Source organism: Mustelus asterias, chromosome 1 (assembly GCF_964213995.1).
Source record: "Mustelus asterias chromosome 1, sMusAst1.hap1.1, whole genome shotgun sequence".
Lineage (NCBI taxonomy): Eukaryota > Metazoa > Chordata > Chondrichthyes > Carcharhiniformes > Triakidae > Mustelus > Mustelus asterias.
Window position 1 is genome coordinate 119395297 of NC_135801.1, and position 27794 is coordinate 119423090.

The 27794-nt window shown below is 41.2% G+C and overlaps 1 protein-coding gene across 1 annotated transcript in view; it reads left to right on the forward strand.

Annotated features, from left to right (window-relative positions):
• Positions 1–23363, forward strand: part of tusc3 (tumor suppressor candidate 3) — a 238259-nt gene extending 214896 nt beyond the window's left edge. The window contains exon 8 of the mRNA XM_078221231.1: positions 23269–23363. Coding sequence (XP_078077357.1) covers positions 23269–23363 — 95 coding nt within the window. The remainder of the gene's footprint in view (positions 1–23268) is intronic.
• Positions 23364–27794: the final 4431 nt, after the last annotated feature.

A 27794-nucleotide genomic window follows, 5' to 3' on the forward strand; every position in this document is an offset into this window, starting at 1 on the left:
TTGCACAGTTTGATGCTCAGCAGAAGTTAGCCCAATTGTAGGTCTCAGAACAACAAGGACTATCTTGGAAACACAATGAAAATTGAAGAGAGAATCATCTTAGATGGTCAGCAAAAACCTCCCAGTTTTTGAGTGGCATTATTCGTGAACAAATTGCCTGCCCAACCTCAGATGTGTGGTGTTAAAATGAGTAGAGCAATACCTTGATATGTGCTTTCATTTTGCACAAGAATGTGATAGTCACTCTGTTGTCTAAAAGTCAGAATGCCACAGTATATTTTACAGTAAATAATTAGAAATGAATAATTTAACTTATTCAGATCAGAATTCAGCACATTCTATTCTGTAGTCTTATTCCTGGTGTTTTAGGAAGTCAAGGAGAGCAATTACTCTGTTCATTAGTTACATTTTGTAGGCATGATAACTTGACAGGGAAGGACCAAAAGACAATAAGGGGATCATTTATTTCAATGTCATTCATGGGCTTCATGTAGTCAAACTCATAAAGAAAATCATGTCCTCTTTATTCCACTGTAATATTCCAACTTACTCTTTACTGCAACTATTGGAAATAATACATGTAAAATGTGATTCTAAGCCAGTAATTACAAAATGTTTTACAATAACTACTGTAGCAAGAACTTATTGAAATTTTATGAAAATTTGGCATCATGACAGTTTAATTAAAATCACAAATACTGATCTGAGTAAAACTGTTTCATTTTGCAACACTGCACTTACACCTTAATTGTATCCTCATTACAACTTGTCGAGAAAGTATAATTAAGCATGAATACAAGACAGAAAAATGATCTTTCTACATCACTTCACTTACCCAAAATACATTCATCCTTTGAAGTAAATAACAGTAAATATATTTATTAGTTTTTGATACAGATTCATTGTTCTCATTCCATGCTTTATTATACTCTTGAGTGAAGGGGATAGTATCAGAGGACAGTGAACAACTAACATGATTCCTATATTTAAAAAGGGGGATACAGATCCAGGGAAGTATGGAGCAATTAGCTTCACATTGGTGGTAGGAAAGGTGCTTATTGAATGATACAATAGAAAACCATCTATAAACTGAAGCCATAATAAAAAATGTCAGCACAGCTCTTTGAAGGAGTGACGGAATGGTCCTACTGTAATATAGTAGATGCAATAAATTTGAATATTTAAAAGCCCTTTGTTAAGGTACTATATTGTAGACTCATGACTAAGGCCCAGAACTTCCAGCGTACAACCGGATAGTTGTACGCTGGAGGTGCCCTCCCAAGATGCACAGAGGGACCCCTCAGAAGTCCTGATGCATTCATTGACTGTGCAGAAATTGACCAGGAAGTTTGGTCTTCAGATGGGTAATTCCCCTGAGCCTGCAACCCCCCAAAACTCTGAGTTAGATTTACCCAAGAAAAGTGAGAAGGATTAAAATTAGTACCAACGCGTCGGTAACTATACTACTCATCCCACTGAACCCATCGACTACTCCCCTGAACCTCCAACTAAGCCCCCAAACACTTGACTATCCCGTGACCCAATTACAACCTGACCCTCCTGAATGCCACCACCTCCCCAATAACCACTTGACTACCCTCTAACCTACCTGATTAACCTGACAACCAGACTTCCCACCACCAAATAATTACCCCCTTATCATCTGACTACCCCCAACCCAACTTAGCCATCACCCACTTACCTGCCACCCTATTCCCTTACTCACCCATCTATCACCTTACCCCCTGTCCCAACCACTTGCTATCCTACTACCTCTTCCACCTTATCCCCTCACCAAATTAATTTCACCCTACCACTGACCCATCTGCCATTCTACCCCTCAGCCATCTACTTGCCACCACACCCCATAACCTATTTAACTGTCATGGTATCTCCTCACACTCCCACCTGCTGTTCTATCCACTCACCCATTTATTGCGCACGTTTACCGTCTCTCCATAGCTTCTTAAAGTGGCTTTGGGATTTTTAACCTTACTGGAATATGGTAGCTAGTGCCATAAAAAGGGGTGTAGCTTTGCTTCCCCTGACAATCCTGCATAATGAGGAAGGACTTTCAGAGGAAGTTTGGGTAGCAATATGTGATTGCCACTCCTTGGAACATTCAGCCCTAAGAATAGAGCATATGAAGTCATGATAACTAGCAGAATCGATAGGAGGTTGGCTGTGAAGCAGAAAACAAAGAGTAGGAGTTTTGGGCCCCATATCTAAGGAAGGATGTGCTGGCCTTGGAAAGGGTCCAGAGGAGATTCACAAGAATGATCCCTGGAATGAAGAGCTTGTCATTGAGGACTCTGGGTCTGTACTCATTGGAGTGTAAAGGGATGAGGGGGGATCTTATTGAAACTTACAGGTTACTGTGAGGCCTGGATAAAGTGGACGCGGAGAGGATGTTTCCACTAGTAAGAAAAACTAGAACCAGAGGGCACAAACTCAGGCTGAAGGGACGATCCTTTAAAACAGAGATGAGAAGGAATTTCTTCAGTCAGAGAGTGGTGAATCTGTGGAACTCTTTGCGCAGAAGGCTGTAGAGGCCAGGTCATTGAGTGTCTTTAAGACAGAGATAGATAGGTTCTTGATTAATAAGGGGGTCAGAGGTTTAAGGGAAAAGGCAGGAGAATGGGGATGAGACAAATATCAGCCAAGATTGAATGGCGGAGCAGACTGGGCCGAGTGGCCTAATTCTGCTCCTATGTCTTATGGTCTAAAGATAGTTAGTCAATCTCAACAATTTGCATTTATATAGCACCTTCGATGTTGCAATATATTCCTAAGTACTTTACAAAAGCATTATCAATTAAGTTTCAGCACCGATCCAAAGAAAGCGATGTCAATAAAGATGACTAAAAACATGTTCAAAGAGGTAGGTTTTAATGATGTCTTAAAAGAAGACAGAGGAGCAGAAAGATGAAGGGATGTAGGGAGAGGATTGCAAGGTATAGGGCCTAGGCTGCTGAAGGCAGAGCACCTAATGATAGAGTTTAATAGAGTGATTAAAAACAGGTGTATGCAAGATGCCAGAATTAAATGAGCATTGGTATACCAAAGGTTTGAAGGGCTGAAAGAGTTTCCAGAGAAAGGGCGAAATGATCATGGAAGGGTTTGAAAACAAGATGAGAATTTTAAAATTGAAGCATTACTGGACCAATAGCCAATGTAGATCTCCAAGCACAATGTTGATGGGTGAACTGGATCTAGTGTAATGTAAGATGCAGCAACATTTTTAATGAACACAAGTTTATGTCTGCTGGAGATGGTAGGCCAACCATTGAAATAGTCAAGTCCAGCAGTAATAAAGGCTTATATAAAAACTTCACTGGCAGATAAGCTGAAGTAGGCTGAAGCTCACTTGAGCTCTCCATCTATCTTTAATATTTATCTTCAATACGATTCAGTATTGAAAGAGCAGAAATTTTCTCCAACTAAATATTTGGAAGACCAAAGCCAATGTCCTTGGACTCTACCAGAGTGATTCCAGGGATGAAAGGTTGACGTATGAAGAGAGATTAAATAGTTTGGGCTTATGCTCACTGAAGTTGAGAAGGATGAGAGGGGATCTGATTAAGGAGACAAAATACTAAAAGGGATTGATAAAGTAAATGTAGACCAAATGTTTCCCCTTGTGGGCCAATCTGGAACAAGAGGTCACAGGTACAGACTGAGAGTCGGTAGATTTAAAACTGAGATGAAGAGGAACTATTCCTTCCCCTCCCACTATAGGTTCATTTCCAGCTCAGAGCAGATGTCCCAAACACTGGCACTAAGCAAGCAACACAGCCATCTGGACTGTCACTCTTTGATGTAAAGAATAGTGTCAATTCCCCTCACAATACTGTCCCATACCACCACTGCATTCCTTTTTGCTCCCCCAACTTGAATGATTTCCTGTATCATGGCACCATGGTCAGTTTGCCCATCCACCCTGCAGCTCCCACTTGCATCCAAAAAAGCTGATAAAATCTCAGCCCTATTGGTAAATAGCCATGGCTGAGGTTCCTTAAGTCCTGCCTTCTGGATCCCCTTACCTGCCTCGTTCACAGTCACATTCTCCTGTCCCTGACCACAGACCAAATCAGAAGACCCTATCCTGAAGGGTGTGACAGCCTCTTGGTACAAAGCATCCAGGATATGTTCTCCCTCCCTGCTAGATTGCAGCGTCTGCAGCTCGGCCTCCAGCTCTGAGTTGAGGCTCTTCAAGCCACAAACACTTAATGCAGAACCGTTTGCTGTGGATCACACAGACATTCAGGAGCTCCCACATGCTGTAGCTGCCATCCTTCATGTGTTTTAGTTATTCAATTATTTATTTCCCTTTTTTAATATATCATTAACTTTACCACCAGTTTCTATACTATTTTAAACCTTAGAAATAGAATAGACCTTAACCACTTACCAGATGCTCACCAAACAGCTAGCTTATTTCTCTATATTTGAGTAAGAACCAATTCCTACAGGATGATCAGGTTAGAAAAAGCAAAGCAGTACCTCATTCCCCTTTTACTTACTTGTACCACCTTACTTATTTACACAATACTTTCCAGTTACTGCCAATTACTGGCAAGATTAGATTTTTCAAGAACATGACTAACACTTTAATCTCCCCCACTCACCAAACTCCCAGCTGTAATATGGGCTTTTTAATCTGAGCTTTTTAATAACAAAATGTTTAATATATCTCTTGCACCCACAGTTACATGCCAAATTCCATGCTAAAATCACCCATAATGAGCTATTAACATATGGAAATTAATAACTCACCTCTCCTGAAGTGGTTGTTCACACACAATCTAACACATCGCAGTAAAAAGCAGAAGTCATTGGTTGGGAACCTGCTGCCTAATGCGCTGCCATTTTCAGCAATTTAACCCCCACCTGACCCACTCACAACTCACTTGTTCCCGTGCCTACAATTCTTCCCTGACTGCCTGGCCTATGAATCCTATGCTTTATGATCTATTTGTAATAATGATGAGTTTTACCTATTTCTTCTATGAAATTAATCCTTCAAATTCTTCACAGTAAGACTCTGAAGTGAGTCTTTATTATGTTCCTTTCATAGTTAGATCTGTCATGGTGCTTTTTCTTCTTAAGTACAGGCCATTGTCAATGTGTCAAGCTGTATACTTGCTACTGATCTCTACTTTCTCTTTTTACACTAGCTTTATTGCATCTGATTGAATTTCATTTCTCCATCTGCTCTCCTGCTCATGATGGTTTTAAATTTACCTACAAACAAGAAGGTTGTCTTTGATGGTAAAACTCTGCATTTCCATGATTTTTCCCCCTATCCATTGTAACTCATCCACCAAATTTATCTTGGTGAAAATGAACTCGGTTGTGTTGAGCTTTTTTGTGTACAACAAGATCCAATACAACTTTGATATCCATGGGAGGTTGTCAAGAACATCAACCATACATTGTAATCTTGTTATATTTTACCTGCAGCCCCAGTCAGGAGTTCCAAATCTTGGAGTCTGAAATTTCTCACAAACTAAAAAACCCTTTGTGTCCTCTGAGCTGAATTCTAGTTTAGTTCGAATGAAAATTTGCACTACCTGCAGATCACATACTTTCTATTTAATGAGGCCAATTGGGCTCATTCACCATGCTGGGAAAAAATCTTCAAACTTCAAGCTGGTTTCTCAACAATAAGGAACCTTTATCTCCACAGCTCAAAAATACAACTTTGGCAAAGGTGCAATCAAGGAGGGATCTCAGTATATTTGATGGCAAGTGAGGATTAATTTGTCAGAAACCTCATATTTCCATCTGTAATGAACCTAAAGAAAAATAAATTAAAATCAACTGACGAATATTCCATATCCCCTTCTTTTTGCACAAATGGGATGTCATAACTTTAGATTAATTGTGGAGAATGTTATAATGGTAAATAGTGCTTGTGGCCAAAGGTTACCTTACAGTTAAAAAAGTGATGCATGGAATCCAAAGGTTTAAGGGATGAGATTACACCTCTAAGAATTGTCGGCCAATTGGAGAGCTGGAGTCTCAGCAGCACCATTAGAAGCAATGATCACTGCTGGGACTGCACCCAGAATGGGAGAAGCAGCACGGATGCCATCTTTGATTAAAGTGGGGTCAGGGAAACTGAGTCCAGTTAGTCAGGCCCCAGAAATGGGAAAGATTAGGGGAGTGTTGCTGCAGGGATGGCCATTACAACAAGGAAGTCCCTCCATGAGCCACAGGATGCCTGATCAGAAGGCCACCACCACCACCCCACTGCCACCTGAGCCCAGAGGGAGATCACTGGGCAGCCTCCTCACATAGCATAGAATTCACTGTAAGTGGTAAAATGGCAGGAATGGCAGGAAGAGGTCCTGAAATGGCCCTTAATTCACAATTTAATGGCCTCAATTGGCTTTTCGGCAGGAAGGCAATCCTCCATTCTCCTTGCCCCTGACAGAATTGTATGGTGTCAAGGAGGTGATGGCCACCTTCCCTTGCCCTTTTATGGCCCACTCTGACTGCCAATCTGCTCCCAAGGAGCCTATTAAATTCTGCCCTTTGTTGGCACATTAAAATCCTTTCTACCCTCAGGTGTATTATAGATTGACGGCTTGACCTAACAGTCTTCGACTGGAGAAGGGAAAGGAAAAGTTTCCTGACACTGAGGAATTTGGGAGGAAGCTGCTTCTGAGGGGTTTCACCCTATTTACAGAGCCCTTTTAAATCCCAGCCAGCTTTGAGGCATGAAAGAATGAGACACCAGGCTTTTCAGGGCCATTATCTGTGGTGACTGCTTGGCCAGTTACAGATGATTTTTATCAGATGGATAATTGTACTTATGTATGGTCTACACATGTATATCAACATAACAAAAAGTGTTAGCAATTTGCTCAGCACCTCCACTTGGAATATAATATTTGTCTTGACATTTTATTCAATTGTTTCAAAATGTTCTTCCCCTAGATTCAGACAACATGAATAAATTGCACAGTACATTCCTTTCAGTGAATGTCACTTTCAGCAAACTAAATCCGCCACTTTATTTATCAACTTGCAGAAAATAAATAGCTCAAATGAAAATCCATGAAAGGAGATTGAAGCCAGCAACTTCTCACTCATATGCACCTTTTGCTCCAGTGGTCCTTAAGTTGGATGTGGTTTCACCTGCTAATTACTTCACCGATGTGAAATTGTATAAAATAATAAATAAAACATAAGAACAAGCTATAAATTCATTTTTCCAATAATCTGGCACTCTCCATTTTTGTTCTTCCACCTCATAGCTCCAACTTCTGATGTCATGTACAATCGCTCTTCAGAATATACAAACAGTTCATAGAAAGACCATACCCTGCAACTTCTCCTTTAACTCCACTCCCTTCCTCTAAATAAAAGCTGCTGCTATGGGTACTTGCATGGATCTGAGCCAAGCCTGCCTTTTTTGTAGCATATGTAGGCCATTCTTTATCCCAGTCCTGCTCAGACCTGTTCCCTCACCTCTTTTCCCAATATTTTGAAGATTGTAACGATGCCATTTCCTGCTCTCACTCTGAGCCGGAAAACTTCATCAACTTTGCTTCCAATTTTCACCTTTCTGTCACCCTCATTTCAAAGTTTTAAAAGTTTATTTATTAGTATCTCAAGTAGGCTGACACTAATACTGCAATGAAGTTACTGTGAGAATCCCCTCCAATGTCTACCTCCAATGCTTCCCTTCCCTACCTCAATTTTTGTATCTCTGGCCAGAATTGTCTGGCCGTTCACGCCAGTGGGATTCTCTGGTCCCGTTGCAGTGAATGGAGATTTGGTTGTGTGCCAAATTCTCCGTCCTCTCTCTTGCAGCAGCGGGCCCTGAAAGGCCAGAAAATTTCAGCCTCTATATCTGAAGGTAGGCTATTAACAAGTACCCACTGGCTACCAGGTTATATCAACTATACTGCCTCACAATGTTTTTCCTGTAAGGACATCATTCCATTATCCTGGTTCTCCAGCTCTTTCTGATGATGCAGGCTTCCATACCTAAGAGGCTGATAGGTCTTCCTTTTCCCTCAACTGAAGATTCCCTCCAACCATGATTGACAGGATCCTCTACTGTGTCAGTCCCATTTCCCACACTTCTCTCTCACACTTCCGCTCCCTCCCAAAGCCATAATAGATTCCCCTTCTCATCTTCCCCTCCACCAGCCTCAGGAATCAGTGGATTATCCTGCACCTTTTTTGCTACCACTAGCATGATGCCACGACCAAACACATTTTCCCTTCTCCCCTTTCAGCATTCTGAAAGAACCTTCAAGCCAGGAAACCCTGATCCATTCCTTTGTACTCAACAAAAATAAATTAAGAATCTGTTGATGACCATGAAACCATTGTTGATTGTCGAAAAAACCCATCTGGTTCACCAATGTAATTTAGAAAAGGAAATCTGCCGTCCTTACCTGGTCTGGCCTACATGTAGCTCCAGAGCCACAGCACAATGTAGTTGACTCAACTATCCTCCAAGAGCAACTAGGGATGGGCAATAAATGCTGGCCAGCCAGCGACGCCCATGTTCCATAAATGAATAAAAGAAGCACTACCCTTCCCAGGGCCTTTCCATGAAAGCACAGGTGATGCAATACCTGTCCTTTTACTTCCTTTCTCCTCACCATCAGCCACTCCTTCAAAATGAAGCAACAACTCACGTGTACTTCAATCGATTTAGTGGTGTTTTTGCTTCTCACAATGTGGTCTGTTCGATGTTGGGGAGACCAACAGACATTGGATAACTGCTTTGTGCAACACTTTTTAAGTCCACAAACATGACCTCAAGCTTCCAGTCACCTGTTATTTTAATTCTCCACCTTGCTCTCACATTGATCTCTCTGTTTCAGCCTCCTGCACTATTCCAATGAAGCTCAATGCAAGCTTAAGGAACAGCTGATCTTTTGATTCAGAATTTAGCCTTCTTGGTTCAACATTGGGTTCAACAATTTTAGTCTGTAATCATTGCCCATTTTCTTTACTTTTCATTGCATGTTCTAATTTGTCTTACTCTTGTTTGTCTCTGCTTTCTGCTGTCAAACATGAGCATCATTCTACAATTCATAATTCTTCTAGAAGCATTGTTTATTCCTTCACTTCTTCAATTGCTACTCTCTTTATCCCTAAACCACCAACTGTTTTGTCATTTAACCTCTCCTGTCTTCCATCCTATCACAGACCCCTTTAGTTCATTTTCCACTCTCCCTCCTTTCACCAGCTTAGTCTATTCCACTTCTCACTTTCCCCAGTTCTGATTAAAGGTTTTTAACTTTTTTAGCTGTTTCTTTCCTTACAGGTTCTGCTTGAACTGCCAAGTATTTCCAGCATTTTCTGTTTTTGTATTGTGCCCTCATGATCCATTCCAGAATATCTTCCTGCCTGCATGAGCTTGCCATAGAGCCACAGCTAATATTTTGTTCCAATGGGGTTCGGTTAGTTCATTTAGTTAAAGTGTGATACAGAAATATGTCAATGAGTTCAATCCAAATAATGACTGTAGTTGTTCATGAAGGAATGCTTCCTCACCTTGCCCCACATTTGCAGAGTTTTGCCCCTGAAGCTATATATAACCTCTCTGTCTCTCTGTTGGAGAGAGATGCCTATGGTTCTTTGTGGACTATAGCTAATTACCTTCCCTTGTTCCATATTGCTAATCGAACATATACAGCTTTTCCAACTTATGACTATAGCACCTATGTACAGACAGTCACTTAAACATAATGGAATTCATAATACACTTAATGATGCCTACAGCATTCTCCCCCTCCTTGATCGTTGTCAAGACCACTTTATTCCCGGGAAGCCCATTGACCCCTTTGTAAAATGGGGGATTGCTGACTAGGCCAGCATTTATCATCCATCCTTAACTGCCCTTGAGAAGATGATGGTGAGCTGTCTTCTTTAACCACTGCAATACCTGTCATGTAGGTACACCCAAAGTGATAGTAGGGAGGAGGTTTCAGGGTTTTGACCCAGAGTCAGTGAAGAAAAGGCTATATATTTCCAAGTCAGGATGGTGAATGACTTGAAAGGGAACTACCAGGTGGTGTTGTTGTTTCCAGATACTGTTGCTGTTGCTTATCTTCCTCTTCAATGAAGAAAAGTCACTCTAGTCAGAAGAGAATTCAGTGACAAAAGTAGTATAGGTGCTTAATGGTCTGATGGAGGAAATGGAGCTCATTGATTCACAGAGTTTGACTGCCAAACAAATTTCCAGTATCTTTATACCCAGAAGTGCACATGATTAGTGTGCAGAGCAAATGTCTGGTGTAAAAGGTCAAGAAAGTTCAGGTGCAAATGTGTTGTGCACATAATTCTGCTGCAACAGGATTTCCTTGATATTTTAAGCCCATCAATCATTTCATGACACATCTTCACTCATTACAATGGTTTCCACCCTGTGTTACAGAACCATACACTCTCAATTTCCTGCAAATACATTGGTTCAGAATGACTGTAAAATTTAATCCAGAATTTAAGGCGCAGAAGTAAACACAAATGTTTCTGGCTTTTTGTTACAAATAGTAAATATTTTTTTTAGCCCAGGTAGCTGGATGTTACCACCCCTTTCAGGGCAACCTGGAAGGCGAAAAGGCGGGAAGGCTGGAAAAAGGTGGCAGCATGGTGGCACAGTGGTTAGCACTGCTGCCTCACAGCACCAGGGACCCTGGCCTCGGGTGACTATATGGAATTTGCACATTCTCCCGGTGTCTGCGTGGGTTTCCTCCCACATTCCAAAGATGTGCAGGTTAGGTGGATTGCCCATGCTAAATTGTCCCTTAGTGTCCAAGATGTGTAGGTTAGGGGCATTAGCGAGGTAAATCCATGAGGTTATGGAGATAGGGCCTGGGTGGGATTGTTGTCGGTGCAGGCTTGATGGGCTGAGTGGCCTCCTCCTGCACTGTAGGGATTCTATGATTCTAAAATGTCACGGGAGATTGGTGGGTGATGACCTGCCATCTTGCCACATTGGCAGTTGCAGTAAAGATGACAGATAGTCTGCTTGTCCAGAGCAGTGCCTTTTTCTGTCCCCACTTGCATTTTAGCAGCACTTGGGGTCCCTCCATCATAGAGAAATACAGTTTGTTAAACTCTACTTGGCTCCCAGCAGCCTCCTTTACAGGCACACTTTGCAGCCCACTCCCACCACCTCCCCTCCACCCCCGCAGCAATGGCTAACCTTAATGCAACAGCACTCCTGCTTTTAAGAGTCACCCTTCACTGAAACACGCCTGACTGGTGCCAATGACCCCAGACCCCCTACTTACTTGATTTTGAGGCTGCACATCCAGCGATGTACCTTCATCCTCCAGGTGCATGTTTAGTAGTATTTACCGCTAGTGGTAGATGCTACGGAGCTCTGGTCCTCTGATTGGGCCGCCAACTCTTAGGGGTGGGGCATTCTCCTTTATAGGGAAGGAAGATCTGTTGGAAGCCACTAAACTGGTGGCCAATGACAAGATGTGGCCGTAGGTCCCATTGCTTGCTGAAGTAAAGTCACTCTGCTTTTGGTCTTAACAGCAGTAGTCCTGTCATCTACATCAGTTTCAGCCTATCCTATCTGAGACCCGTATTGTATTTTCTGGAATATCAGTGTGTATCAGTGTGAATCACATTAAAAATGTAGAAAGTCCATAATTGCAAGTTTTTAAACATGCTATGCCTAATGTGCATTAATAATAGTTAGATGGGTTGAAAGTCTTAAGTTTAATACTTAAAGGATCGTGTGAGTTCTGTGCTTTCTTCAAGCTTGATTGTTTAATACCAATTTTATGGTATAAATAAGATTGGCAGGAATTGACATCAGCAAAATAGACACACAAGTGGGAGTAATTTTAGGTGTAACTTTGCAATTATGGCCCCATACTTCTATACCTTCATTTTAATTCTGTCCATTTGCAACTTCATCTTATTCTGTTGTGTGATGATGTGTTAGTACTAGGATTGCTGTAGCAACAGAATCACTCTCTTATCGGTTATTATCACCTTCATACTAATGTTCATTGACCCCCTCAGGCAGATGGGGTTTGAATGATCATTCAAATCCTATTGTGCAGAATATATAAAGAGTTTGATTAAAAACTAATATACTGATGACATTCCACATTGTGCAGGATGAGTTATTTATTTTGTTGAAGTAATATACAGTTAGAAATTTAATTCAAAATTTCAACAAACTCTAAACCAGAGAAAAATATCTACACTAAGAGTTGGGGGCAACTTTCCAATGTTTTACTCCCACAGAACACATATTGGAAATTTGGACATGCGGTGCCTTTGACCATTATTGTGGGTAGTGCAAACTGAATTTCTGATTATGCACTCTCAGTGTGTATGATCCCTGCCAGCAATGCAAAGTCAGAAAATTAACCCCTCCACACTATCCTAAAGAATCACTAATCAGACTTACACATTGCAAAATGACAGCTTTTATTTCCACCGAATATTGTGGCCAGCTTTGTTTTTTTACATGAAGTTGCTCACAACTGACTTATTTTTTGTTTTCAATTCAAATCCAAACAACATTTCGGAGTTTCACCTGTGATACATTTACTTGACTTGTAATCTTATCAGACTTTTTGAAACTTATTTCATTGAATTCTAATCCTCCCAGCTCAATTGAGTCAGGTGACTTTGACTGCTGAAAGGCAATTTTATTGTCATTATGGGGAAAAGTGAATTAATAAAGATAGTAGGTATATCAAAATATTATGGACTATATTTTTGAATACTCCCTCTTTCAGTTAAAATTTGGTGTAAGCAATTGAAGAGTAGGCTATTCACATAGGATGAACTAAATCTTGATTACAAAAATAAAACAAGAGGCTAAGACCTCAAGGCCCCAACAATATTTCTCAGTTCAGACCACCAAACATTGGTTGCACGACTCCTTTGCTTCTAATGATTCAATTCAACTCTTTACTGAAGAGAATCTTCTCTGTTCCCATCTTTTAAAAACAATCCAGTTGGGGAAATATTGCCTCACTTTAAACTAAATGGAAAAACACTTTTTAGATGACAAGTGTACGTTTATTACTGTTCTGCATTTTCTTTGTGGGTTCTACATAACTGTAGGTGCTTGCCACAAATTGAAATATCCATATAGATCATCATGACCGATGAGATACAGTTGGCTTTATTTTGTCTACCATTTACTCATACTACTTGAAAACATCTGCACCACTAGATCTTGAAGACAACTGAATTCTGTTACTTCAAAAAGTCACATACCAATATATGAGTACAATTGAGGAAGACATTTGACCCATTCTAGCTTAACCATCTAGCAGAATCTTCATATTATCGTCACAGCATTCAACTGTCTCTTAAGTGACTACAAAGATTTTACCCCCACTATCCAACATATGAAGTGTATTATAGCTCTAGCCCCAATGAGGACTGCCCTAGATTGGGAGCACTCCCTCAACAATCAACTCCATTTGAGTTCAAAGCAGTCATTTCACACAAGCACTTATTTTGGACCTGAGAAAGTCTCTCCCCCCCTCCCCCCCGGAAGATGGCTATCAAGAGATGTTGGCTGGAATTTTCCAGCTGTTCACGCTGGTGATACCTTCTGGTCCTGCCGATGGTGCATTCTGCTGGTTTCCCAGCAGCATGGGATGCAGTCAGTGGGAAATCTCATTGACAGTGGAGGGACCAGAAGATCCCGCTGATGGCCAACAGTGCACCGCTTCCCACCACAAGAAACACACTGTGGGGAGGCCAGAGAATTTCCCCCATTACCTACTTCTAGATAGCTTGTTAGATAATTTGTCAACCAAGTTATAACTACCTGGATATTACAAGAGTCCGGGGGTCTCTCTTTAAAAGATGTATCTTCCGACTTACAGAAAATAAAAGAGAGGTGGGTTCTTATACTGTGTACAGAAGACTATATGAGATGTGATACTATACTAACTTATTTACAAATTTATTACAGAATTATGTAAAACGTAATACACTTTAAAGTACATCGCAACATTAATGACTATAAGAAGATAAAAAACATAGGGCAAGATTTAAGTTCTAAGGACAGTTCCTTAATAGATAAGGGGAATAGTACCAATCTGTGTCATCATCAATCTTCCTTAAAATTCCTTTGCTAGTGGTAAGGGCTATTAAGAGAGAACCCAGTGGTACTGAGTGCATGGTACAAATTAGTCTTGTCTAATGCCTGTCAGAAGCAAAGCTGTAAGGCCAGTGCTGCCCATGTATATGTCTGAAGGCTTCGGGTACAAAATGGTTATCCATGAATTTATGTCCATTTTCTCAATTTTAAAGTGTAATGTCATAAACATATATGAATTCTACCTATTCATTTATGCATTTCCTTCAAACATACCCAGACCATCCAATGTTTGAAGAACTTTCTGACTTTGAGCCTAATTTGGCTTAAACCAGTACACCCCTGACTTGAAGACAAAACATTGAATTTGTTTTTCTTTCTTAAAATTCTGACACCGTTTTCAATATAAAATTAATCTTCAAACTTTACTCATACATGGTGAAACAATTAATTTGAATCATGAGGCTGGATTTTACGATTGCCCACCAGGTGTGTTTTCAGCAGTGTGAGAGGACATGTGAAATATGTTGGGTGTCCATGCCACTTCCTTCTCGTCCACCCCCACCTGTCCTCTATACTACTGGGCATGGGTAAGATGCCAACTAGGCTACTCACCTTTGTACCTAATAAGGCCCCTACCTAACCAATTTAGTGGTAATTCAGGGCCTCCATCTGCCTCCACTGACATAAAATGCTGAGCAGTGGCAGCCGGGCCAGAGTGCAAGAGTGCAAAGGCTGTTTTTGAAAAGACTTATTTGAAAAGGTAGGACGGAAGGGAGAGTGGGGTAGGGTGCAGCGGATTATCAATTGAGGGGTGAGCCCTGTGCGCATCAGGGCACCTTCTCCCCCCCCCCCCCCCCCCCCACTGCTTTGCTCCTCCCCACCTGCCTTTCAAACTCTATGGAGTCTGCACATTCTCCCCGTGTCTGTGTGGGTTTCCTCCGGGTGCTCCGGTTTCCTCCCACAGTCCAAAGATGTGCAGGTAAGGTGGATTAGCCATGCTAAATTGTCCCTGGGTGTCAAAAAGATGTGTAGTTAGGTGCATTAGCCATGGTAAATGCGTGAGGTTATGGGGATAGGGGAGGCCTGGGGAAGATATTCTTTTGGAGAGTCGGTGTAGACTCGATGGGCTGAATAGCCTCCTTCTGCTCTGTAGTGATTCTACCAGATTTCCTGTCCACTGAGGGGCTGATGTCGACCCTGAACCTGTTAGCTGTTGTAGCTGTGGGAGAGGCTTATTAGAAGTTAGTCTGTTTGGGACCGACTTTTAATGTCACATAATGTGACCTAGCAAGCCACTAGGTATTACAAAGCACTGGATTAAAGTTCACAACCACCTTCTCAGGGCAATAAATCCAAGAAAAAATGTATTTATAATTGAATTGGTCACTGTCTACTTATTTCATACCAAGTTATCCAAAAATAGTACCCCATATTATTTGCAATTAAATTACCCCAGCATCACTGAATCAGATTTTTCAAGGGACATGTCTGATTTTTACATCAAATATGTGAGATGTTGAAAAATCCAATCAAGCGAAATAACTTAGCAGTTGTGATTAATGGTCTATCCCCAACTGAGCAGGAACAATTTATGATTAAATAGTGTGACATGTTTTTGCAATATTTTCAATTTTATTTATTTAATAATTAAATATTTTACTTATGATGAAAACACGTGGTATCTTTTTAGACGAGCATAAAATTTCCACACATGAAAAAGTCCAGATAAAGACCAGCTGATCAATGATGTCTTTGATTATTATTACCTCGTTCCTCCCTCCCCATACAACCATCTAACCTTCTGGGAAAAGTAAAAATAGCAAAAAAAAACCTTTGTCAGAACTCAGTTCTCCCAATGCAGAAAATGAATACATTGTGATTTGTCAGAATTTAAGCAAACTATATTTCACACATTTTATTGCAAGGGGGATGGAGTATAAAAGTAGAGAAAATTTGCTATAACAGTAGTGAGTATTAGTGAGACCATACCTGGAGTACTGCATACAGCTTTATTCTTGTTGTTTAAGGAGGGATGGTTACACTGGAAGCATCTCAGGAAAGGTTTATTAGGTTGATTTCTGGGTTTAATGAGTTATCTTTCAGAAAATGTTGAGCAACTTAGGCCTCTTCCCATTGGAGTTTTGAAGAATAAGAGGTGATCTTATGTAAGATTCTGAGGGCTCAATGAGGTAGATGCTGAGATAATGTTTCCTCTCATGGGGAATTGAGAAAAAGGGTGCAAAGTTTCAGACTATGCGATCCCCCATTTAAGATATGGCACGGTAGCACAGTGGTTGGCACTGCTGCCTCAAGGCGACAGGGACCCGGGTTCGATTCCTGGGTCACTGTATGTGCGGAGTCTGTACGTTCTCCCATGTCGGTGTGTGTTTCCTCCGGGTGCTCCGGTTTCCTCCCACATTCCAAAAGACATGCTGGTCAGGTGCATTGGCCATACTAAATCCTCCCGCGGTGTACCCGGACAGGCGCCAGAGTGTGGCAACGAGGGGATTTTCACAGTAACTTCATTGCAGTGTTAACGTAAGCCTACTTGTGACTTTAAAGATGGAGGTGAGGTGTAATATCTTCTCTCAGAGGTTTGTTAACCTTTGGAATTCTCTTCTCCAGAGAGCAGTGAGGCTGGTTTATTCAAGGCTGAGTTAGACAGATTTTTGAGACAGTTACAAGGCAGGAAAATATAAATCTTGAAAGCTGATACATCAACCAGCTCTATACTTTAAAAACATTACATTTGAAGCATACCTTATAATACCATGCTTTACAGGCAGTGCTGGTTCTGGTTATTTTAAACAATTTCTATTCCTACAATTGTACTAAACGCTATAATTGAAAGTAGTTTATTGGTTAGGTTAAAGCATTTCATGTAGCTTGAAGAACTGACTGTAATACATTTCCAGTTATCTACCAGAAGCAAGCGTTCTTTGAAACTATTAGCTTCTGTATGATGCAATGTTTTATTATTAACGTATTTACAGCATAATGAAGCATTCCTCACTCTCCTTTAATGAGGATGCTTACAATTATGACTCCACCAGAAAGGAATAACACACATTACTGTTGTTATTGATGGAGAAAATACAATAGAACATAGAACAGTACAGCACAGAACAGGCCCTTCGGCCCACGATGTTGTGCCGAGCTTTATCTGAAACCAAGATCAAGCTATCCCACTCCCCATCATCCTGGTGTGCTCCATGTGCTTATCCAATAACCGCTTAAATGTTCCTAAAGTGTCTGATTCCACTATCACTGCAGGCAGTCCATTCCACACCCCAACTACTCTCTGAGTAAAGAACCTACCTCGGACATCCTTCCTATATCTCCCACCATGAACCCTATAGTTATGCCCCCTTGTAATAGCTCCATCCACCCGAGGAAATAGTCTTTGAACATTCACTCTATCTATCCCCTTCATCATTTTATAAACCTCTATTAAGTCTCCCCTCAACCTCCTCCGCTCCAGAGAGAACAGCCCTAGCTCCCTCAACCTTTCCTCATAAGACCTACCCTCCAAACCAGGCAGCATCCTGGTAAATCTCCTTTGCACTCTTTCCAGCGCTTCCACATCCTTCTGATAGTGAGGTGACCAGAACTGCACACAATATTCCAAACGTGGTCTCACCAAGGTCCTGTACAGTTGCAGCATAACCCCACGGCTCTTAAACTCCAACCCCCTGTTAATAAAAGCTAACACACTATAGGCCTTCTTCACAGCTCTATCCACTTGAGTGGCAACCTTCAGAGATCTGTGGATATGGACCCCAAGATCTCTCTGTTCCTCCACAGTCTTCAGAGCCCTACCTTTGACCCTGTAATCCACATTTAAATTTGTCCTACCAAAATGAATCACCTCGCACTTATCAGGGTTAAACTCCATCTGCCATTTTTCAGCCCAGCTTTGCATCCTATCTATGTCTCTTTGCAGTCTACAACAGCCCTCCACCTCATCCACTACTCCACCAATCTTGGTGTCATCAGCAAATTTACTGATCCACCCTTCAGCCCCCTCCTCTAAGTCATTAATAAAAATCACAAATAGCAGAGGACCAAGCACTGATCCCTGTGGCACGCCGCTAGCAACCTGCCTCCAATCCGAAAATTTTCCATCCACCACCACCCTCTGTCTTCGATCAGATAGCCAGTTACCTATCCAATCGGCCAACTTTCCCTCTATCCCACACCTCCTTACTTTCATCATAAGCCGACCTTATCAAACGCCTTACTAAAATCCATGTATATGACATCAACTGCCCTACCTTCATCAACACACTTAGTTACCTCCTCAAAAAATTCTATCAAATTTGTGAGGCACGACTTGCCCTTCACGAATCCGTGCTGACTATCCCGGATTAATCTGCATCTTTCTAAATGGTTGTAAATCCCATCCCTAAGGACCTTTTCCATCAACTTACCAACTACCGAAGTAAGACTAACCGGCCTATAATTACCAGGGTCATTTCTATTCCCTTTCTTAAACAGAGGAACAACATTCGCCACTCTCCAGTCCTCTGGCACCATCCCCGTGGACAGTGAGGACCCAAAGATCAAAGCCAAAGGCTCTGCAATCGCATCCCTTGCCTCCCAAAGAACCCTAGGATATATTTCATCAGGCCCAGGGAACTTATCGACCTTAGGTTTATTCAAAATTGCCAGTACATCCTCCCTCCGAACATCTTCTTCCTCCAGCCTATTAGCCTGTAACACCTTCTCTTCCTCAAAAACATGGCACCTCTCCTTGGTGAACACTGAAGAAAAGTATTCCTTCATCACCGCTCCTATCTCTACTGACTCCATACACAAGTTCCCATTACTGTTCTTGACCGGCCCTAACCTCACCCTGGTCATTCTTTTATTCCTCTCATAAGAGTAAAAAGCCTTGGGGTTTTCCTTGATCCGACCCGCCAAGGACTTCTCATGCCCCCTCCTAGCTCTCCTAAGCCCCTTTTTCAGCTCATTCCTTGCTAACTTGTAACCCTCAATCGAGCCATCTGAACCTTATTTCCTCATCCCTACATAAGTTTCCTTCTTCCTTTTTACAAGACATAATATATTAGAAAAATGTCACAAATGCATCAGAAAAACTTTAATTGGCTTATTTTCATTGTATACATCGTGTTCAAATGAATGTGTGCAAATTTTATAATGTAAAGTTGGCGGTCTTTGTTCCAAATATATTGTAATATGGAATGTCAAATTACTGAAGCTGTCAGCTGTGAGATGGCCTTTTAGGGCATATCACATAAACCGACAAGCAGAGTTTAAATTATACATAGAATATTGCTATATATTGCTTTGGATTCAAGTGAGAATAATTTTAATTGCCAGATTTTTAAACTTGTTTAAAATGGCTTATTGAGCTTGTCTCCAAATGATTATACAGTGCACAGTCATCCTGAGTGCATGTGGAGTAGAAAGTTTTTAAACCTCATCAGATGAATTTCAAATGGGGGTAACTGTAGTTTTGTTACTCTTCATCCCTTAATGAGATGAGATGTGATAAGTGGAATGCAAACCTTTGTTTGCATAATATTTCAGCCCAAATGATTGCCCCATTTCAGGAACTACCTCATATTTATTTTTATTGAGAAGTTCAGATGAAGGATCATGGCCCAAGTTAAAGGCATCATCAAGTTTTGAAGAAATAAGGCAAAAAGGAAATAATTCAGAAGTCATTGTTGGGTGATTTTTTAAAAATTCATCCTTGGGACATGGGCGTCGCTGGCTGGTCAGCATTTTTTTGCCCATCCCTAGTTGTCCTTGAGAATGTCAGCTGTCAAAAGCTATATTTGTGGCAATGTGATTCCCAGTAGAATCTGGTGTGTATTATTAGATGGATTCTTAATACTACATGTTACTATTAAGAATATAGGTTGAATTTTATCAGCTTTTCCCTGCTAAACTGGACCAATTCCAGGTTGGGAACCTGTCAAACTAATTAGTTAGTTTTGCAGAGCCATGGAGTTATCATCCATCTGTGTTTCCCGAGTAATCATGGAGTGTGGAGGGTGACATGTCTAACCAAGCAAAGAAGGATGTATTTTTTATTTCTTCCTGGGATGTGAGCAGCACTGGCAAAGGTAGCATTTATTGCCTAACCTTATTGTCCTTGAGAAGGTGGTGTTGAGCCACCTTCTTAAACAGCTGCACCATAACAAGTGTCAGTCTTCAGCCAATTCGAATCACTCCACATGACATCAAGAAACAGCTGAAGGCAATAACATTAAAGACTGTGCTCCAGAACTAGCCACATCCTAGCCAAACTATTCCAGTACAGCTACAACACTGGCATCTACTTGACAATGTGGAAAATTGTCCAGATAGTTTAAAGTTTATTTATTAGTGTCACAAGTAGACTTACATTAACACTGCAATGAAGTTATTGTGAAAATTCTCTAGTCACCACACTCTGGTGCCTGTTCGGGTATCCTGAGGGAGAATTTGGCATGGCCAATGCTCCTAACCAGCATGTCTTTCAGACTGTGGGAGGAAACCAGAGCACCTAGAGGAAACCCATGCAGACACAGGGAGAACATGCAAACTCCGCACAGACAGTGACCCAAACTGGGAATCGAACCTGGGTCACTAGCGCTGTGAGGCAGCAGGCTCCCCACTGTGCCACCGATATGTCCTATACATAAAAAGCAGGACAAATCTGACCGATTACTGCCCCATCAGCCTACTCTCAATCTCAGTGAAGTGATGGAAAGTTTCAACAGTGGCAGCAAACACCACTTACTCAGCAATAACCTGCTCACTGATGCTCAGTTTGGGTTCCACCAGGACCACTCTGCTCCTCACCTGATTACAGTCTTGGTCCAAACATGGATAAAAAAGCTAAACTCATGAGGTGAGATGTGAGTGACATCAAGACGTTATTTGGCCAATGTGGCATCAAGAAGCCCTAGCAAACTGGAATCAATGGGAATCGGGGGGAAAGCTCTCCACTGGTTGGAGTCACACCTAGCACATAGGAAGATGGTTGTGGTTGTTAGAGATCAATCACCTCAGCTTCAGGACATCACTGCAGAAGTTCCTCAGGGTTCCTCGGCCTAACCATCTTCAGCTGCTTCATCAATGACCTTCCCTCCATCAAAAGATCACAAGTGGAGAATTTCACTGATCATTGCACAATGTTCAACACCGTTTGTGACTCCTGAGATACTGAAGTGATCCATGCCCAAATGCAAAATTTTGACGATATTTAAGCTTGTGCTACTAAGTGATAAGTAACATTCATGCAACATAATTGACAGGCAATTATATATCCAACAAGAGAGAATGCAATCATCTCCCCATGACATTCAATGGCACTATTGCTGAATCCCCCACTATCAACATCCCGCGGCCTACCATTGACCGGAAACTGAATGGGACTAACCATATACATAAGATGGCTACAAGAGCAGGTTAGGGGCTGGGAATTGTGCTGCGAGTGACTCATTTCCTGATTCCCAAAACCTGTCAACAAGGTACAAGTCAGGTGTGTAATGGAATAATGGGTCTCTGCCTCCATCCATTTGCTTGGATGAGTGCAGCTCCAACATCACTCAAGATGCTCAACAGTATCCAGGACAAAGTGGCCTGCTTGATTGGCACCCATCCACCGCTTTTTTTCCCTCCACCACCCACACACAGTGGCAGCAGCAGACCTGAAAAAGGGATGATATGTCCTCATGTTGAAGGACACAGAACACTTCAATCTCTGCTTAGATGGGCATGGAGTGTGTTGATAGAGTAAATCAGAAATAAAAAAGAACTATTTCCAATGATGGAAGTAACCATTAGACGCAGATTTAAGGTAATTAGCAGAAATAAAATAAAGACCTTTAGTTAACAAGTTGTTATAGTCTGGAATGGTGAAGGAAGATTCAATTATAAATTTCAAAAGGAAATTAGAGAATTGCTTGAGGGCAAGCTAATTTAAGGGCTACAGGGAAAGAACAGGGGATTGGTATTAATTGGATGACTCAAGGAAGTAGCACGATGGATTGAATGACCTCCTGATCTGGTTTTATAAATGCACAATCATGCCTGTAACACCAGCTAAAATGTAATCAGGACCCCCTGTGCTACTCGTGTTTCAATACAAGTTATCAATTTCACTCAGGAATGCTCATGGAACAATTTCTACTATTGTAGTAAGAAATACTTTCCTAGGGGGTTAAATTGGCTGAGCAAAGCAGCATGCAAATTGTGATATGAAAGAGGATTGCATAATATTTATGGAAGGTGTAGTCAGTGCCCTGCCCCTCTGCCTTGTTACCTTCCTTTAAGACCCTCCTCAACACCTACCTCTTTGACAAAACATTTGGTCTTCCGAGTATTTCCTTTGGTTCAGCGATTATAAAATAGCACAGCTTAGAGTCATAGAGGTCTCCAGCACAAAGAAAGGCTCTTCAGCCCATCAAGTTTGCATTGGTCAAAGATGAACCACACAACTATTCTAATCCCATTTTCCAGCACTTGGTCCATAGCCTTGTATGCCTTGGCATTGCAAGTGAACATCTAAATACTTCTTAAATGTTATGAAGGTCTCTGCCTCCACCACGTTTTCAAGCAGTGAGTTCCAGATTTCCACCGCCCTCCAAGTGAAAATGTTTTTCCTCAAATCCCTTCTCAACCTCCTACCCATTACCTTAAATTTGTGCCCCCTGGTCATTGATCCCTCCACCAAGGGTCCAACTTCTCATTTGGGAAACTTGTGAGTTGCGTACTGCATCAAAACCAAAACATTTGTTGTAGAAATAGTGGTTACTGAAAAATGAAACAACATTGCTGACTTTGATGTGTATCAAATTGTGTTCAACCCTTCTCCCCCACTGAACAAAATAATTTTGTGTATTTTGAATGGAGGAGCTGCACCATCAACAAATTGAAATGAAGCAATTGCAATGTCTTGCATAATTCCAATTGAAGTGGTGGCACAGAAACTTCCAAAAAGATTGTTGTAACAATTCTAGAAGTTGCAAATGGTTTGCCACCATCCCATTTCATTTGAAAAGCGCTTTTTGACATTAAGTCTTCCACAGCATTGAAAATTGTGGTTAATTGAATATTGAGCAGAGCTGCTAAAGAAAAACAGCAGCATTGTCACCAAGTTGCACTTGAACGAACACTTTTGAAGTTGCACTGAGTTACTTTGATGAATTCTGATGTGTTTCTCGGTCTGTTTCCTACAGTAATCTGCCTGGTGGGATTAGGTTTGGTGGTTTTTTTCTTCAGTTTGCTGCTGTCAATATTCCGCTCCAAGTATCATGGGTATCCCTACAGGTAGGCACAGTCAAATCTTTTGATCTTAATCAACTCACTTTGAGATAGTTGCAGATAATGATGAGTGAGCACAACACATATTATTCATACTTGTTAAAGAACTGTAATTCCTTAACTCTAACTGAGCAATTCCATTCAACAATGCAACAGAATTCCAAATAAAAGATGGCACAGAGAAAATATGACTAACACTTTGTAGCATGAGAGATTCACTCAGCTTCAAAATGTTTCTGAATGAATATACATCATCTGAAATTCACTGTGTTGCAAAACAAAAATTTTTGGGGGGTAAAGGTGAAGATCCAAGTTTTTGCAGGCTGGAGATGAATTCTAGGAAAGTATTACAGGACTATTTTTCTTTCAATCTCTTGGCAGTAAAGGGCCAAATTGTTATTTTTTTAAATGGGCTGATTTGAGTGGGGTGTAGAGAAGAGGCTGGGACTAGTGTCTCAGTAGGTGGCATGGTGGCACAGTGGTTAGCACTGCTGCCTCACAGCGCCAGGGGCCCAGGTTCGATTCCCGGCTTGGGTCAATGTCTATGCCGAGTCTGTATGTTCTCTCTGTGTCTGTGTGGGTTTCCTCCAGGTGCTCTGCTTCGACCCATAGTCCGAAAGACATGCTGGTTTGGTGCATTGGCCATGCTAAATTCTCCCTCAGTGTACCCGAACAGATGCCAGAGTGTGGCGTCTAGGAGATTTTCACAGTAACTTCATTGCAGTGTTAATGTAAGCCTGCTTGTGACACTAATAAATAAACTTCAAAAAAAATAATCTTTTCCAGGCCCAAATTGCTTCTAATCTGCCCATTTCCATCTTGAACTGAGGGCAGATAGTGGATGGTCGGCTAACCTGATTCAGTGAGGGGGTTGGAACTTTTAATATGATAATAAGGCTCATGGTTATTATATTTTTGAAGTTTAACAGCTGTCAGGTTCCCGGAGTGTTGTCAGATCTCTAAATCACAATCCTCCATTTATTCTTATCCAAACTTATCACAGTGTAACCTGAACTGCAGAGTTCACTGCCCTGAGTGCTGATTATCAGACAATAGAGCTACCTGGTGATCATCCAGCACATCAAATGAGCTGAACCTGCCTTAAAACAGCCAGGTTCTGTGGCAATAATGTCAAGATGCCTGCTTGCCATCCAGCATTGCTGAAATGAGGAAAGGGGGAGGATGGAAAATTATCCCATTGCTTTATATAATGTTGTTTGTGAAAGGATTCAGGATATGTGAATAGCATTTTTTCTGTTTAATTACTACTGTTAGGGCTTCGCAATTGCATTCCCTAATCCATCATGGCCACACAATAATATGCATGAGTAACATAACTATTAAAAAGCTGCTATCTAGGCATTCAACCTGCTATATGTCAAAACAACTGCCTATTTAAATGCAAGCACTTCAAAAGGTCATTCTACAAAAACACCACAGGTTTTCTCTTTTTTGCATTCATTTTAGCTAATGATATTCATCATCTATTATCATTTTCATAACCCTGATGCCTTTTACACTGCAGAACTGAAGTCTTGAACTTAATTTGATTTTTTTTCAGCCTTTAGTTCCACATGTCAGTAAGTTAAGCATCCTCGGAATGATTAAGGTGGAAACTGCTATTATTCCTCACAGACTAAACCCCAAAAGTGGTTCATATGAAGTAACTGAAAAGTTAGAGAAGGAAATGTCATGTTTCAGCTGCCCTTTTTCCACAAGCTGTACAAGCTGTGGCCTGTACTTGAAAGAACAGAGTTTTATAATGGTGCTGAAAACAGCAACATCTAGAGATTTCACAGACACAATCTGCCTCATTGTAACTTGCACAGACTCTAAATAGTATGAAAGACCATAGGGCATGATTTAGACAAGTACTGCTGGAAGCAGGTTAAAGTGTTACTCTCAAAATGCGTAGACATGTCCAGCACAAGTATGATGATGAGTATATCAGAGATTTTATAATTCTAAAAGAAAATGCAATACCTTACAACCTATCCCCCTGGATCTCAGCAGAATGGAAAATTAGCTCTCACCTCCTACCCGAAGCTTCTGCCAGATCAGAGATAAAAATCTTGCTGCACAGCATGAATAGAAATTTTCACATCAGTTTTGCAAGATCAGAACTCCTGCAGCAAACGTCTATCTCCCAGTGGGTCAAAATCCTGGAATTCCCTCTCTAACAGCGCTGTGGATGTTCATTAAACACATGGACAGTAGTGGTTAAAGGAGGCAGCAGACCATCCCCTTCTCAAGGGAAATGAGGGATTGGCAATAAATGTTGGCCTAGGAGGCGATGCCAACATCCCATGAGATAAATGGAAAAAACAGCCACCCAGAGAATAGTGGCAAGTTTGAGGTTTGAGATGGGATTGGCAGGTGAGGCAGGAGGGAAATGGTGCTGATGTAAACTTGGAAAACACGGGGGGGCAGCATAATCTGAATCAAAAGGTGATCGACGTTTTTTAGCAGTAACTTGAAAGAGAAGAGAGTGTCTTTGTGATCTTTGAAAGACAGGTAGTGGGATGTCAGCTGCAGTGGAGGCATCATTAGGAAGAGGGAGTGAGTGTTGGGGGAATGACTGGAGATAAGTGTCAATTTTAACTACCGTGAGAAAAGGAAAGAAGATTATCTTGAACGGCAACTGCAGGCAGAGAATGGTGTCAGCATTAGTGATAGAAAGAATGTCAATAGAAACCGATGAACCAAGGAGATGAAGGAAAAGTGAGCCAGCAGGAGCTGAGGGGAAAGGGGAGAGAGTGCAAGTGTAAGCAGGGAGGAGAGCAGATCCTGCATATGTTCGGGGAAGAGGGAGGTGAGTACTTCCTTAATACTGTAACAACCATATAAATTATTTTAATGCAAATTAGCATTTAGATTTAGAGAACATCATTACACATCCTCAATTGACTGTAATTTCACTTCAAGAATGGAGGGAAAAGCACTGCGCAGAATCTTCTGATAAATTGTGTTGGTTTCAGCATCAAAACCAGTGTGTAGCTGTACAGCCATGTTTTCTCACCAAATTCCCTGGTGCTCTGTGCACAGAGAGTCTGTCGGCTTAGTAAACTTCTTACTGTGTTTACCCCAGTCCAACGCCGGCATCTCCACATCATGGCTTAGTTTTTGCCATCAGTCTGGTGGGGCGGGGCCTGGGGAGCCATCTTTAAAGGGCACACTGATCTGTGTTGAAAAGAAACTGCCTCACACCTCCCCCCCACTACCATAAGCATTGTTCGCGGCAACTTCCCCCCCCCCCCCCACCCGTTTAAGTGACAAAGTCTTGGGTAAACCTACAAGTCAAGTTATAGCAACTGCATATCTCACTGCACTTTCAGAGCAACTAGAAATCACAGCCCTGTACTCAGACGGTTTTGTTTCTTTGAAGCTGTTGATCTCTTTAGCTTGGGTGTGTGCATCAATAATATCTCACAATTTGCTCTTCTTTAAATGTTGCATTCAATGGGCAGCTAGGTCTGTGACCTATAAAGAATAGTATATTGCCATTTAAAAATGTCCTTCTCTTCCAGCTTTTTGATAAAGTAACAAATGGAATCACACAGAAAGACCTGAGGATGTCCATGAATATATCTACCAACTGAGGAGAAAATACTTTGTGGTTGGGTTGGCCAGACAATGTTAAAAAATGTTAACAGTTCATTGCTACACTTGTTTTGTGGAATTGTAGAAGTGCCATTTAGATGTGAGTCTGTGTTTTTGCTTTCACTTTGTCTTTCTTATCTATAGATTGATTTATTAGTTTGAATTGCTGTGAAAGATGGTGTACAAATGATCATAAATATAACAAATTGCAAGAACCTCTGTTAGACTTTGTGTAAATTTCTTGGCATAATACAACACAACACATTTCACAAAAGCGTTTAATGTTCTTGTCAGGTTTCTGAAGAAGCACTGAAACATGTTTTATCAAGTGGAGCCTGGGGACAAGATTATGTGCGCGACACAGGAAATTAACTCAAGCTTAGCTAAAAGTAACTTCATTCACCCACTGCATTTAAAGTTTCAGTGCAGCTCCAAACAAGGATTTGTCAGGAAAGATTTAACCATACACCTTGTTGGTATGAGTTGGCAAATTTTATTTTTCAAAAATAATTTTCTTGGTGGTGGGGTCACATTTAGATTTTGTGGCATTATATAACACATAGTTGCAAGGCTGTCAGCTGCAAGCTTTCACTCAGGTTTTCAACTCTTTAAATCATAACCCAACAGTGAACTTAGAATTGACCACAGATCAGTAAATGATACTCCACCCTCCCAAACACTCATTCAGCATGCATTTCTAGCAGATTTGAGGTTGAATGTTTAAAATTGCAGCTGTTGCAACTATATATTGTTTTCAACAACCTTTACTTCACAATTAGTGCCTTTTCACAATTGATAAATTTACTGGACCAATTCATCTGCAATACACATCACTAGCCCA